Genomic DNA, 14,580 nt, shown 5'->3' on the forward strand with positions numbered 1-14,580 from the left:
TCAAAGTCAACAATTAAATATATACTAATTAAATGATTAAAAGATTAAAACGTAATTCACCTAGAACTTGATACAGCTGTAACAATACATAATACATAAAATTTAATCATAAAATTTTGAAACCAGATAAATATATACATACACAAGTTAAGTACACGTTTATTCATTACATGACCTGTTTGAAAAATATTAACAGACAACATCCTGATAAATTTAGTATGAATAATGACTACAGGGAGAACTTTATATTTGAAACAAAAGATATTTTGTATTCTCTCGTTAACAATAAAAGGCTGTAGGAACATTTCAGTTTATTTGGAAGTTCATAACTAGTAACTAAAGTACTTTTTTGAGATATTTGGTTAATGGCCTCCGTAGATACGTTGGCCAACGCTGCTCATAATCTATCGAAAAAAATATCTTACACTCTACACTAGTTCCCCAATTATAAATGTAATGGCCACATTTGGTTTTCTGCGTATTGTTGCATCTTCGAAATTCCATTTACGATCACTCTCACAAATAAAAGGCGCAAGTGAAGTAATTTGATTGGTCTAGAGCAGTTCCTGGAGAAAACAAGTGACCAATCACTGGCTTATACTCCCCATACCGTTATGCGTCCTCGAGAATTGTGTTATGAACATTAAAGGATGAAAACTAGTCATATTTAGAAGGTGTTGCGCATAGAACCTTCACTTTTGCCTTTATACACGTACCATACGAACTGTTATACTATAATGGTGCAATATGTTTCTAAAATGGTCCGAAATATTCATGTGTGGAACTGACTTGAAGGTCAGAAATCATTATGGCCATATAGAGACACCATCTTATACAACGCGACGAGTGAAGCATTTTTCAGCGAGTTTCCCCCGACCGATTTAAAAGAATCATGGTGACATCGAAAAATTTGATACCCAGATCCATTAATTTGCGAATATGTGATCCCTGTGAATTTGAATTAAGGACACTAGAGGTACCTCTGCAGACAGCCTCGAAGTTCGGCCTTTCCTTGCAAACTGAGCAGCAAACATGACACGAGACAGGGTATGATACTTTGATATTAAGAAAAATATGTAAAAATGCTCAGTTTTCATTTGATTTCACGAGCTTAAAACTGCAAAGCGACCAAAACTCGAAAATATTCCAAAATTACATAAATCTTTTATTGACCATCTTCTAGTATTAAACTAGTTTAAGTTTTGATAGAGATTTTTTAGGATACTTTTCATGATTAAGAAAAAGGGTCTCTGTGCTTTATTTTTGTGCCAGTTTTCCAAGATCGAGCAACCTACTGAAAATTTTATTTTCTGGTCCTAAATATCTGGGAAAATTCTCACTATGTCGGATTTCACGAATGTGAAATATGTTATTTGTAGTGATAGTTCATGCCAAATTTAATTGAAATCTGCCAAAAGACGTCCATGGCATTTAAATTAAAATAAACGATACAATTTGGTAGATATCCATTAAATATTCAAACTGGTTTATTATATTCCTCTGTTTTCATGTTTTTATCGTCTTACATTCCAAATACAGAGATGATATACTCGATTCTCAGTTTCATGACATACGAATGACTCCGGGTCCGGTATTTGGGTTGGATTTTTAGTTTATGTACAGGAAGTGGAAATATAGCACTGGAGAAAAAAAATGAAATAAAAAAACCCCACATACACCATAATTTCTAATTTTCACATAGGCATACTTCCATATAGTTAGGATAACGTTATTTCAAATAAAGGTATCGTTTCTTTATTTAAGATTACTTTATGAGTTAATATAAACACTAATGAATAAGTTACACGATTCCTGTGACGTAAAGCGCATCTCGATGGTCTCTTCCTGGATAGGAATATTTCGTGAACCGGTTGAAGCTTTGATTACTTTCATTACAATTTGCCTTACGCTCAACACAGTTCTTACATCCATTGTCTACCTTTGAGTGTAACTTTCGCTTTGCACATTGTACTTAAGAGTTAAGAATACTGTTTTAATTTACGAAACAGCAACAAGCACCTGTAGGCCGTTTGCAACAGCCTCAGATTTCCATTGAATTGAGAACAGTTTTTACTAAGCTATAACTAACAACATCGACCGTTTTCAACTATGCTAGACTTTTCCATGTTTGAACTGTCTCAGTTTATAAAATATGGATAACTCAAAGCAACCAAAATCAGACATTTATCACGAGCGACAGGTGAAGGAACTATGTGCACTTCATGCACTCAACAACCTTTACCAGGACAAAAAGGCATTCAGCAAGAAGGATTTGGATGAAGTCTGCATTAGGTGACCACAGTTTATTGAAAAATAACATGCATTTGGGTTATATATTTAATTGTTATTATTTCAATGCATTAGTGTATATCGGTTATTCCAGTCTTTCAATTATTTTTGGTATAATTTGTATATGAGTCAAGGACACGTAAATAATTTTATGTGTACACATTTAATGTAAACAATTTGTATACGCACGATCATAAGATAACATGGCAGATTTCTGAGCAATGGTATCTAAAGTGATAACAAATATTATTAACAATTCCTCCAGTGTTTAATTGGTATGTGGTCGAAACATATTTTGAAAATGTACAATATAATTAGATTTTAAATCACAGCATCTCATGGTTTTGCATTTTAAATTGCTACACAAGTGATTTAATGATTGGCCCTTCATTTTACCATGTTGAAGTCTGTGTGTTTTTGCTAAATACCATATACAAAATCAGACATCTATTTTTGCGCCTCTGATAATCAATAAAATAAACCCACCAGCAAAACTCTGAAGAGTTCTTAGTTCATTTTGCATTTATTTGTGATATCTTTCATTTATTACAATTATTTATTGACGAATTAGGTCCAATGCAAGAGGTAATGCTATTGTTTTATACATGTCAATTTTTTTCACTGAATGTATAATGGTGTATATCATGTATGACATTATTTGCCAATCTGTTCATCTGTTGGACACTAATTCCTTTTTAATGTGCATCAGTTAACTTATCATCAATATTTTAAAATGTGTTTTCTGAACTGCAATTTGATTTGATTGTATTGTTTAGTTAAGAGTTCTGCCCCTTGTTTTTTATGAATACATACAATTTAGTGAGTTTTCAACAAATTTCTTTCACACAAGGTACACTAAATGACATTGAACAGTATTTTGACATTCTAATTGCCAAGAGTTACTGTCCTTTGCTTCACTCTCAGAGGTATAGGGATAAGCTTGACAGCTAATGGGGGCAGAGGATGTATTTTGATTGAATAATAATTGGAGAAGTTATTTTTCTTCTTTTAATCTGTATAATTTTAATCTTGTCTGGAAATCTTTTCATTGGATTTTAACTAATTTCTTTGAGACTTAGTAGCCTGTATAATTATGTGACATGAAATTTTGTATTTTCTTGATCAGCATTTTGGCTCAACATTTAATGGAAGAGTTACTGCCCTTTTTTCCCATTTTTGTATAATATTAATCTTGTCCAGAGATTTACAACACTTTGTTATACCTTCTCTCAAAGTCTTTAGCAAATTTCTGTAGGCTTTATCACCATAACATGATATTGTCCTTTTGATCATCAATACACATGATGTACCATAGTATCAAAGGTGTTGATGTGAAATTGAATTGAACAAGTAGATCTATAAATTTCCTATTTTCAAGTTATATTGCATTTTGTAATTAGAAAAATATTAGTGTTTTTATTATTCAAAATAGTGAAGTTTTTATTTTCTTCCAGTTTTAGCTTGCCAGCAGTAATATTATTGACTCAATGTATAACGATAATTGTTGCAATATGCATTAGCGATATATAATACTATGGTTTAATATTTTATTTTTTATTTATAGGCAGTAGGTATGAACATGTGATATAAAATCAACTTTCTGGTAACAATCTTGACTTTTTATTTACAGACTCTCTCCTGATCATTTCATCAACCCACACAGAAGTGTCCTTGGCTTTGGCAATTATGATGTCAACGTAATCATGGCAGCCGTTCAGAAAAAAAATTGTGAAACCCTTTGGTTTGATAAGAGAAAGTGAGTAAAATTACTCTGGAGTACTAGAATATTAAAATGAGATAAATTATTAAACTAATATCTTAAAGTTGACAAGTAGTTCACTTGAAAGAATCAATCTTACTTAAAAGTAAGCAAGTTTAGCTCTTCATCTTAAAGTTTGTAAATTTTTCCCCAGTGGACTTCACTGGAAAACAGAATTTGCAAATATTAAAAGGTCATGCACGAAAACAGTAAAAACATATGTGGCAGGTGTATTCTGACAATGGCTGTGCAAGTCCAAGAATAAAAAAATTTACCCAATCAGAATAAAAGTTCATACGACACCGCCGGTAGAAGATTTAAGTGTGACATTTTAATGACAATACTGTCACCTTCATCAGACAAATGACCAGGGCAGTACAGAACTAACACAACTTTTTTAGCTATACTATAAACCTATGTACACTCGGGTAGAAAACAGTTTGACAAGGTAGCCAAAAAATTTAAGTAAAAAACTTTACAAAATGGTAACAATGTACCGTAATAGATTTGTGTTATACTTAAATCTTCATCTTGAGTTTTGATAATAAAATTTTTTTATGGTGTTTTCTTTTCTAAAATATCATACGAAGGTTACCCTTATACCCTTATTGTGTTTTGATTCATTTGGGGGCTGATCAGAAAAAATGGCTGACAAAAGACCTTGATGGATTGAGAGTTAAAGATTATTATGGATATTTTGTCCAATTTCACATACACTGTAATTAAGAGCAAAAGCAAAGGAAAGAAGAACAGAAGGGAAAAATCTAACATTTAAAGAACATATAAAGACCAAGCAATGATGGATGTCAAGAGTCCAGTTGGATCTCTTGTTAGTGTCCAGTGCTGATTTTAATATGAACAAGTCTACATGTTAATTATAAAAGTAACCATAAACGATTTCCTTTTTCCAGGGATATTAAATGTTTGATCCCAGAGAATATTTTTGGATTCATCCTGAATACACCAACAGATTATAAATGGGGTATGTTGAGACTTCCATTCAAGCGAAAGCATTGGATAGCTTTTCGCAAGATAGGAGATGTTTATTACAATCTGGACTCCAAGCTAGATACCCCGCAAGTGATAGGGGATGAAAAGATTTTGCTTGGATTTTTGCGTCATGAGCTTGAAGATGAAGAAAAAGAACTACTGTTAGTGGTGCATCAGGATGTTGAACGTAAGGGATCCTGGAGAAAGACAACCTCAGAGGAGAAGAAGTCGAGGAAGTCAAGTGCTAGTAAGAGCAAGAAATCAAGTGAGTCAGGGACTCCTACTCACTCTGGGAGCCAGAACACACCCAAACATCTTGCCTCTCATAAAGAAGATGTCGTCCAGCCATTTCAATGTAATTCTGCCAACACTAGTGGCAATCCTACCTCATCAAACACCAATACTACACCACATCTGCAGAGCCTACATGACCTCTGATGAAATATCAAGGTCTATCAACACCTTGCTGTATTAGAAACTCCTGCCTTCACTGGTCATACTCATCTGAATATGCTTTAATATCTAGTATTATCTACAGAATCTCCATCACTTATGACCTTCATAGCTCAAGGTCATCATTTTGTTCATGTGTATCAGAGCACAGATTAATCGTTGTATATTGCTTGTTGTATCATTCATTTGGTTTTCCAAAATTGATAAAGATATTTGAAATATGCACTTTTTTATGTTTACTTCCCACATAATTTGTGTGATGTACAGCTGTTTGAAATTAAGTTTAAGTTTCATTCATCTTGCCAGCTAATTGTATTTATTTGATGATTAACTTGGAATGAAGGTGTTTTAACATCATGTGTTGTCAAAGGGATATTCCAGTAAAACATCTTCTTGATCCAAAAATTCCAAACTCACTTTTATTCTTTGTTTGGTTTCCTGCCTATTAATACTGAGCAAATTATTAATTATATCTTATGAGTGGTACCCCTAAACAAAACCTAGTCCTGGGGTGGGACAGATGTTTTATTGGAATAGTGCTTAATTCAAAATTTGATGTTACTTATTTTGGATCAAATATTACATCTATTCTCATGATTTTTTATCTCACATTTATTTTCATGTCATTCCTTGTTTGTCATTAAAAATGATCTATATTATGCATATATTTTTCATGAAGTTCCAACCAGAACATGGATTGTTAAAGAGTCTTTGAGCCGTTCTTTAGAATTTTAGGATTTTCTATGTTTTTACTTCATGATATTCTATTTTGTTGATGTATTTTATACAGCTGTGATTGGATGTATGAGAAAGTGTGATAACATTCGTAATTTTAGCTCGATTTTTCTCTTGACAAAATATGTGGGGTGTGGCATTTTGATGTTGTTGTGTGAACATTTATCCACAACTTTTGGCAAGAGGAAACTCAGGTGTCATCTATACAGCTGTTACTGGAAGGAACAAGAAAGTGTGGTGTTGTGCTAACTCATCATATACAGTGTATGTTTTTGATACAGTTACAGTTGGATGTTTGAGGATGTGTAGTATATTGTTAGTACATGGAATACAATATACAGTGTGCAATACATTGTATGTCACATAACTTGTACCATATACAGTTGTGATCAGACTGAAACAGAACATGGCATCTAATAATTCACAATACATGTTTTTTATACAATGGTAATTGGATGAATTTGGAAACACAGTATGTCCTGTGCCACCAGCGATAATGTTGCCTCGTATTCTCTATATATTGTGTTTTATTTTCTCATATTTTTAAAATGAGAAAGCGATGTTGTGTAGACGATATGGTGTGTTATGTGAAAATATTGTTAATAATTATTGTATATATACAAGTTGTATATACGGAATAACCAGAATTTATACAACTGGTCATACAGGTAAGTTTTGTTTAATCATATGATGTAGTTGTAAATATTTTCTGGAACACTACTTAAAAAATAACTCGAAAAAATCCTCATAGAAAAGGTAAGGAAATGTCGGAATACTTAATGAAGTTTATTTATTTGAACCTTGAGGTCATATGCTATCTTTCTTTGTATTGGAGTAGCCTCCCTTAAATTGCAATTTAAAGTGATGCAATAATTCAGAACCACCAGGATATGTACATCAATAAATGCATACTTATAATGAGTCCATGTCACAGTAAGGTAGCATACATCCTTAAGTCTACATGTCACAGTAATGTAGCATACATCCTTAAGTCTCAATGTCACAGTAAGGTAACATACATATGGATATCCTTTAGTCTGCATGTCAAAGTAAGGTAGCATATCGATATCTTTATGCTTACATGTCACAGTAAGGGAGCATATTGACATACATTTATGCTTATTTGTCACAGTAAGGGAGCATATTGACATACGTTTATGCTTACATGTCACAGTAAGGGAGCATATTGACATAAATTTATGCTTCCATGTCACAGTAAGGTACCATAGCATATCAATTTTATGCTTGCATGTCATAGTAAGGAATTTACATTTATATATATGTTCTATTTTGGAAACAAGTACTGTAATGTATATAAATACATGTATATGTATGTAAATCAAAGCACATGAATGGTAAAGGTATGTTTGTTATTCAATTGGACAAAGATAATGTACATGTGTGAGCTGGTAAAGATTCAAATATGTATATTTTAGGTCTGTCCAATTGTGAAAGGGAGCTGTTTATACCAAGTGCAAAAGTGAGTGACATTCTCTTGACTGAAGGGATTGTGTATCATATTTTCTTGGTTATAAGCTGCAGATTTTTCCCTCGGTGGTTGGGCGTGCGGCTTATATACCAGGACATCTTATGTGGATTTGGTAGTAAATGTGTTTAAATCTCAAAATAGAGGGAGAACATCACCATGTGTATGGAATCAATCCATCATATATACTGTACATTTCTCTTAAAAAACAGATTCTAAGACAAGTGAGTCACACCCTACAGAACTAGGTATTACCGCTGGATTATGACAGTAGTTAAATGAACTTCTTTATGTTGATAGATTTTACTAATTATCTTATGTACATTGATAGATATTACTAATTATCTTATGTACGTTGATAGATATTACTAATTATCTTATGTACATTGATAGATATTACTAATTATCTATGTACTTTGATAGATATTATTAATTATCTATGTACTTTGATAGATATTACTAATTATCTATGTACTTTGATAGATATTATTAATTATCTTATGTACGTTGATAGATATTACTAATTATCTTATGTACATTGATAGATATTACTAATTATCTATGTACGTTGATAGATATTACTAATTATCTACCGCAGGTACGTACATTGATAGATATTACTAATTATCTTATGTACATTGATAGATATTACTAATTATCTTATGTACATTGATAGATATAACTAATTATCTATGTACGTTGATAGATATTACTAGTTATCTATTTACGTTGATAGATATTACTAATTATCTTTGTACTTTGATAGATATAACTGTAACAGTTATACCTGTCAGTTGAAACGCTTTTTATTTATTACATAAATGTATTGTATTATCATTTTCAATGTTTATTTTGAGGAATTAATTTTTATAACAGAATTCTGTAAATGACAAAAAAAAAAAATCATGGGAAATGGACATGAGAATACAGCTATCAGGTACAATTCTACACTTGTTAAATATAAGCACCCTACCCTGACTTAGATGACAGGAAATGTAATTTCCAAATGGCAATACAAATTTTTAAAGTGTTATTATCTAAAATGTGATGAAATTTAAACTGAATTAGAACATGCTTTTTATTCATACCAAATGACCAGTCTGCTACTTCGATAGCAAGATCTCTATGATATGATAATTCAGTTGCTGCCAAATAGTTAATTATTTATGTGAATACATCTCTACTTATGAAACTATTGTGAATCTGGTTCCTAATGATGTAGGATACATATGTGTATTGTTACTGCCAGAATCTAGTATAAAAACATTTACAGCACAATGTTTGTATGTGTGTTGTCGTCACGTCATTGTGATGTTTTAGTCTTTGTACATGATACCCAGTATAAATGAAATAATACCAGGAAATTCTTAGACATAAAGGTCATGTTCTTGATAGAATCAGTCATTGGTTTAAGGGAAAATCAAAATGAATGAGGTATTTTACTAGAACTCTTCAAGTTTTTACTTTAATCAAAGTTCCATGAAAAACCATATTTGCTTTCCTAGATTTAAAAGATGATTCTTAGTACATAAAAACTCTTTGATGGACTGTTGTAATGTTAGAAAAAAAAAGAAAAAAAAGACAGAAGAAAGTAATTTGATATGTTTATTGTCACATTTCTTTCTTTCACCATTTCTAGATGATCTCTTGTAATCTAACAATTTCATGTTCAAACAAATATTTATATCAGTTGTTATAAACAGAACAGGATGACAAGTAACTACATTGGGAACTTTAGGATTAATTTAACCAGAGCTTTTGTGATATCATTTACTGGACACAATCAACATGCAGCTGATTATTAACAGACTTAGCACACAAAGTGCCTCTGAGCTCATGCGATGGCACATCATCTGTCTGGCATCAGCTGAAAAACTATAATGCTCACAATCATAATATTTAGCTTAAAGATATGAATTTGGGTGAAGGGTGATTATCTTTAGTCAATTAAATACTTATGCTTATGTTCAAAGGAAGACAGGTTTGTCTAAAATGAAACATAATGGCTAGTGCCAGCACTACACTAAGTGAGGAGTGTCTAAATCCTGACTCTTGGTCAATGAAACATAATGGCTAGTGCCAGCACTACACTAAGTGAGGAGTGTCTAAATCCTGACTCTTGGTCAATGAAACATAATGGCTAGTGCCAGCACTACACTAGGTGAGGTGTGTCTAAATCCTGACTCTTGGTCAATGAAACATAATGGCTAGTGCCAGCACTACACTAGGTGAGGTGTGTCTAAATCCTGACTCTTGGTCAATGAAACATAATGGCTAGTGCCAGCAGTACACCAGGAGGATGTGTGTCTAAATCCTGACTCTTGGTCAATGAAACATAATGGCTAGTGCCAGCACTACACTAAGTGAGGAGTGTCTAAATCCTGACTCTTGGTCAATGAAACATAATGGCTAGTGCCAGCACTACACTAGGTGAGGTGTGTCTAAATCCTGACTCTTGGTCAATGAAACATAATGGCTAGTGCCAGCACTAAACTAGGAGGATGTGTGTCTAGAGTGAAGTACTATTCTGTATGTAACATTTTACAAATTACCTAGACATTCACACTAAAAGACAAAGAATGCAGTAGCTTAAACGTAAGTGGTCAGTATTATGATCTGGTATCTGTTTTTGGACCATTGCTGGGGAGTATAAAATATGATCAAAATTCACCAACATATGTTTCATATTGGCTAAATATGTTGTGCTTTTCTTGTAATGAACCATCACATTCAGAATACTAATGGTTTGGCTTTTGCTTTATGAAGTGATGGAATCTAAAAATATCAAAATTCATTACACTTAGTATTAAAACTTTTGTAGTCTTTTTGAAGTGTATGAAAATTTTCTAGTGATTTCAGAGAAACACAGCTCTGTTTTTTTAAAAGTGAGATTGAGGTGAAGGGCTACTTATAAAACTTTCTCAGATAATGACCTTGACCCTCACATTCCATCATATGACCTTCAAAAGTTACTGATCTTGGATTTCTACAAATAACTATCAGTATAGAGGTCGGTCATGGATTGCTGGGATTGAAAATGTGCATGTTTTTCTTTAAGATTGTGACCATTTTAGATACAAACTGTGCTAACAGGTAAGCGATACAGGTCTCTTGATCCTCTTGTATTGTGTAATCAGATAAGGCATGAATGCTGACGACTGTAATTTAATCATTGTTCCCTTCCCAATACTGTATTTTACAGGATGAGAAGGCCATGTTGCTAGAACACCGAAATTTGTTGATGAGACAACACCTAGAAATAGAATGAGTCAAAAAAGCGAGAAAAAAAGAAAAAAACTCTGTAACCAAGCAACCAAAGGATTGGTACAAGGATATGTTATAGGCCCTAGCGGACAAGAAACGTGTTGTAACTTTGATATGTCGTTTAGTATACTTCATAAATATCAGTAAATCATGACTTCCTAGCATAGATTTTGACTAAACATTTTAAAGATCATTGTACAACATAAATATTGGTATATTAATGGTTACCTCCCTTGATGATCATATATTGTATACTAATGGGAAAGTAGGTTTGTGCAATATACAATATTTCTGGTACTAAATGTATGGACATGGGTTAAGTGTCACCAGTGATCTAAGAGATATGGTAACCTTTATGCTTTAATGAAGTGTATGGTGGCATAGACTTTGTATGGCTGTTGATCTTTGTGCTCAGCTAGGAAAATTATAAATATTATATTATGAAATAATAAAAGGCCCTAATGATAACTGACAATAAAATGGTGGTCAGGTGCTCTTTAAGACTGTTAATTTATATCTATACGTTAGCCAACAAGGAATTAATTGTGGTATGAGTGTGGCGTTATGCTTCTTGTTCAAGTGTCTAGGGGTGAAGCTACAAAGAAATTAGGATAATTTTGCAAATGATTTGCCTCATCTTGTGAATGATGTTTGAGAAGCTGTGTTTTTTATAGACAAGTACAGGCCTTTATATGTTTTGTTTGATTTAATTATCATCTTTATGTACAAAGCAAAGCACATGTACAGATGCTTGCAGAACAACTGTGATGAAAAATGTAAATGCAATTTTATTCTGTTAAATGTTACACAGTTAACTCCTATATCTGTCACTAATCTGAAGGCAAAAAGAAGCTAGAAGAAGTTAAAGATCCACATCATAAAGGTAAATAAGTTCACTTGAAGAAAGCTTACAGAGATCTGATGGTTATCAATGAACCAATTCTTTTTTCTGTCCTCTCCAAAAAAGATAATGCAGTTTTGAATCCAATGGTTCCTGGAAACGGATCAGACTCACAAGAGCCTGCTAAGGTGAAATGACCAAGGAGATTTTAGTTTTTTCATTTTATATAATCAGAAATTGATTTCAGTATCTAAAATAAATTAACAATACAAATCTTCCGAATATTTTGGCACCAGATGACCCAGAATCAAAATGCCTTCGATGAAGAAAAAACAGTCCAGAGTTTGTCATCCATTTCCCCTATTAGGGTTTTTTTTTTATTATTGTGTTTAAACATTTTTCTTTAGATTGAATGAATATCATAGGATGGCAGATCTTTTCCTCTACCTCATCCTTCTGTCAAGCAGTTTTAATGGGCTTACCACACTGTGAACTGAGCCAAAGTCCTTTTGAGGCAGGCCTGGTCTCCTTGTAGTCACTTGTGGTTACCTTGCTGAACAACATTCATGAAGTATGTTGCTTGCCATCCTATCCAAACACTCTAACCAACTCAGCTTTTGTGACCCCCTGGGGTGGGGTGAGATTCAAAGTGTGTTTAAGATATGTAAAAAAAAGAAAGAGAGAAAAAAAAGCAAAATTCAACCGAACAAGATTTGCTCTTCAATGATTTAGCTATACAGACTGCACACTTCTCAACTATATTGAGGCCTCCAAAAGGATGAGCATTTTTTTAACTGAGTCATTTTAACACCTTTATTGGGCCCCTATAGCAATAAGCCATGCATTTTACTTGCTTTAAATGGTTTTATTACATTTGGTTCAGTATTCTTAAAAGAAGCTAAGCATGTTAATTGTACATTGATGGGTTATTTATGGAAACATTGTTTGTTGATGGGTGACAGGATGTATGGTTGATCACATGATAGCTGTAGCTCTGCTGACTTATAATATAAAGCAGAATTGTGATGTATGTACAAGCAATACTTCAAAGTATGTAACATATTAAAAACTCAGCTAGTGACATTTTTCCTGTTTCAGCTACATTGTAGATAAGGCATGACTATTTTCGCTGGAAACACATGGTAAACCTATGAGATGTTGTATTGAAAATATAATGTATACTGTTAATTTATATGATGTAATAATATTAATGACTGTATATTATTTCACTATTATAATTAAAGGACATTTGTAAATCTATTTTTGTTGTAAAGTCTTAGTTCACCTTCACAAATATTAATGAATATAAGGACTTACAGTTCTGTATCATCCGTGACATCAGCATTACCGTTTATCTGTTCACTGTCAAGAAGGATTGGTCACTCTATGTATCCAAGATATCCATAAAACTACCTAGAACTGCTTACAAAACCACAAGTGTCAAATATTCTTCAATCTTAAACCTGACTTCGGAATAACCAAAAGGACTAGCCTGTCATATTTTACCATTGGTCCTCGAGGATAGACCATCAATATGTGTAAAATTACTTAGACACACCAAGGTCATAGAAGTCAAATATATTGAAGACTTTTTCTAAATAACTCAAAGGTCTAGAGAAATGCTAAATTAGCTCACGACTTGATAGGATGAGAGGCTTTAGTTTTAAATACTTGACTTTTACCAGTTTTGAGGTCACAAGAGGTCATTGTCATGCTCAGATCATTCTTCATGTAGAAATTTTCCACTACATGAAGTCCAGTTTAACAACTATATCCAAACCTACTGATTCGATAGCTGTTTCTCACGTTATCTGCAGTTACTGTTCTCTCATATACAAACATTGTTAATATGAATGCAGGAAACTTGAATACTTTTCTTAACTTAAAGTTTTGTTGGTCAAAGCAAAATTTGGTCTTAATCTTGGTGAAAAAGACTTGGAAACTTGAATTTGAAAACTCGAAAAATTCTGATAATTTGATCCTGGAAGTAAAAATCCTACTTTCTCTCTTATCCCAAAGTTATAAATTTTAGCTTCATTTAATGGGGAAAAAAAATCTATCAGAATATTGTCATACAAATAAAGCACATTCATATTAAGAGTTCATCAATGATGATTAACAGTACTGTAAATAATACAGAGAGCACTTTATTGAATACCCAAATCTCAAGACAAAGTGCCACAGAAATATGGGTCTCAAAGAGGATTTAATATTGATAAAGCTTCATATATCTTCTGAATAAATTGTTGAAATTGTGTATTGTTATTCTCATCTTTTGGGTAACTTAAAATTGACGAAATGTCGCTAAATATATGTCAATTCAAATAGCCTCATTTTACTTTTAAGGCTATATGTTATACCAAATCTTATAGAAAACTTTCAAACTCCTTGGTGCAGAATATGCTGTAATCTTCAAACAATCTTGTCAGTAACACAAGTGCCTCTAAGTTTCTTTTATGTTTTTCAACACATATACTGTCAAAATGGTTATGATGTTTGGGATGAACAGGAGGATTTCCAATGCAGTCTTCTCAGTGTTAGCTGTTATCTGTTTGATACAGATTCATTGTTGATCAGCATTTTCACTTCTAATGCACCCAGGGTAATTTCCATCATGAAGAGTGTAACGATTACCGGTACCTTATTTAGTACAATCTTGTTTGTGTTATTTATGTACATTAAATGAGCAGAATTATTCTTAAAATTCATCAATAAAATAAAGGATTATTTGTGCATTATTCATTTTCAAAATTTATTAAATGT

General features: G+C 32.6%; 1 protein-coding gene across 1 annotated transcript; it reads left to right on the plus strand.

Moving 5' to 3' along the window:
• Positions 1-1,916: 1,916 nt before the first annotated feature.
• On the plus strand, positions 1,917-8,004 carry LOC132543906 (josephin-2-like). The gene is made up of 3 exons (XM_060207457.1): positions 1,917-2,292; positions 3,920-4,045; positions 4,960-8,004. Exons 1-3 carry the CDS (start codon positions 2,153-2,155, stop codon positions 5,474-5,476), a joined length of 783 nt encoding a protein of 260 aa, XP_060063440.1. The 5' UTR covers positions 1,917-2,152; the 3' UTR covers positions 5,477-8,004.
• Positions 8,005-14,580: the final 6,576 nt, after the last annotated feature.

This window comes from Ylistrum balloti, unplaced genomic scaffold, assembly GCF_031769215.1.
Source record: "Ylistrum balloti isolate Yb309-2 unplaced genomic scaffold, AGI_CSIRO_Ybal_v1 Utg369772, whole genome shotgun sequence".
NCBI lineage: Eukaryota > Metazoa > Mollusca > Bivalvia > Pectinida > Pectinidae > Ylistrum > Ylistrum balloti.

What these genes read in the sequence shown, in the direction of transcription:
- LOC132543906 (XM_060207457.1), top strand. Translation starts at nt 2,153, where the DNA reads ATGGATAACTCAAAGCAACCAAAATCAGACATTTATCACGAGCGACAG. An exon ending in TTGGATGAAGTCTGCATTAG is followed by an intron (nt 2,293 to 3,919) that starts GTGACCACAGTT and finishes TTTTATTTACAG; the next exon opens with ACTCTCTCCTGATCATTTCA. An exon ending in CTTTGGTTTGATAAGAGAAA is followed by an intron (nt 4,046 to 4,959) that starts GTGAGTAAAATT and finishes TCCTTTTTCCAG; the next exon opens with GGATATTAAATGTTTGATCC.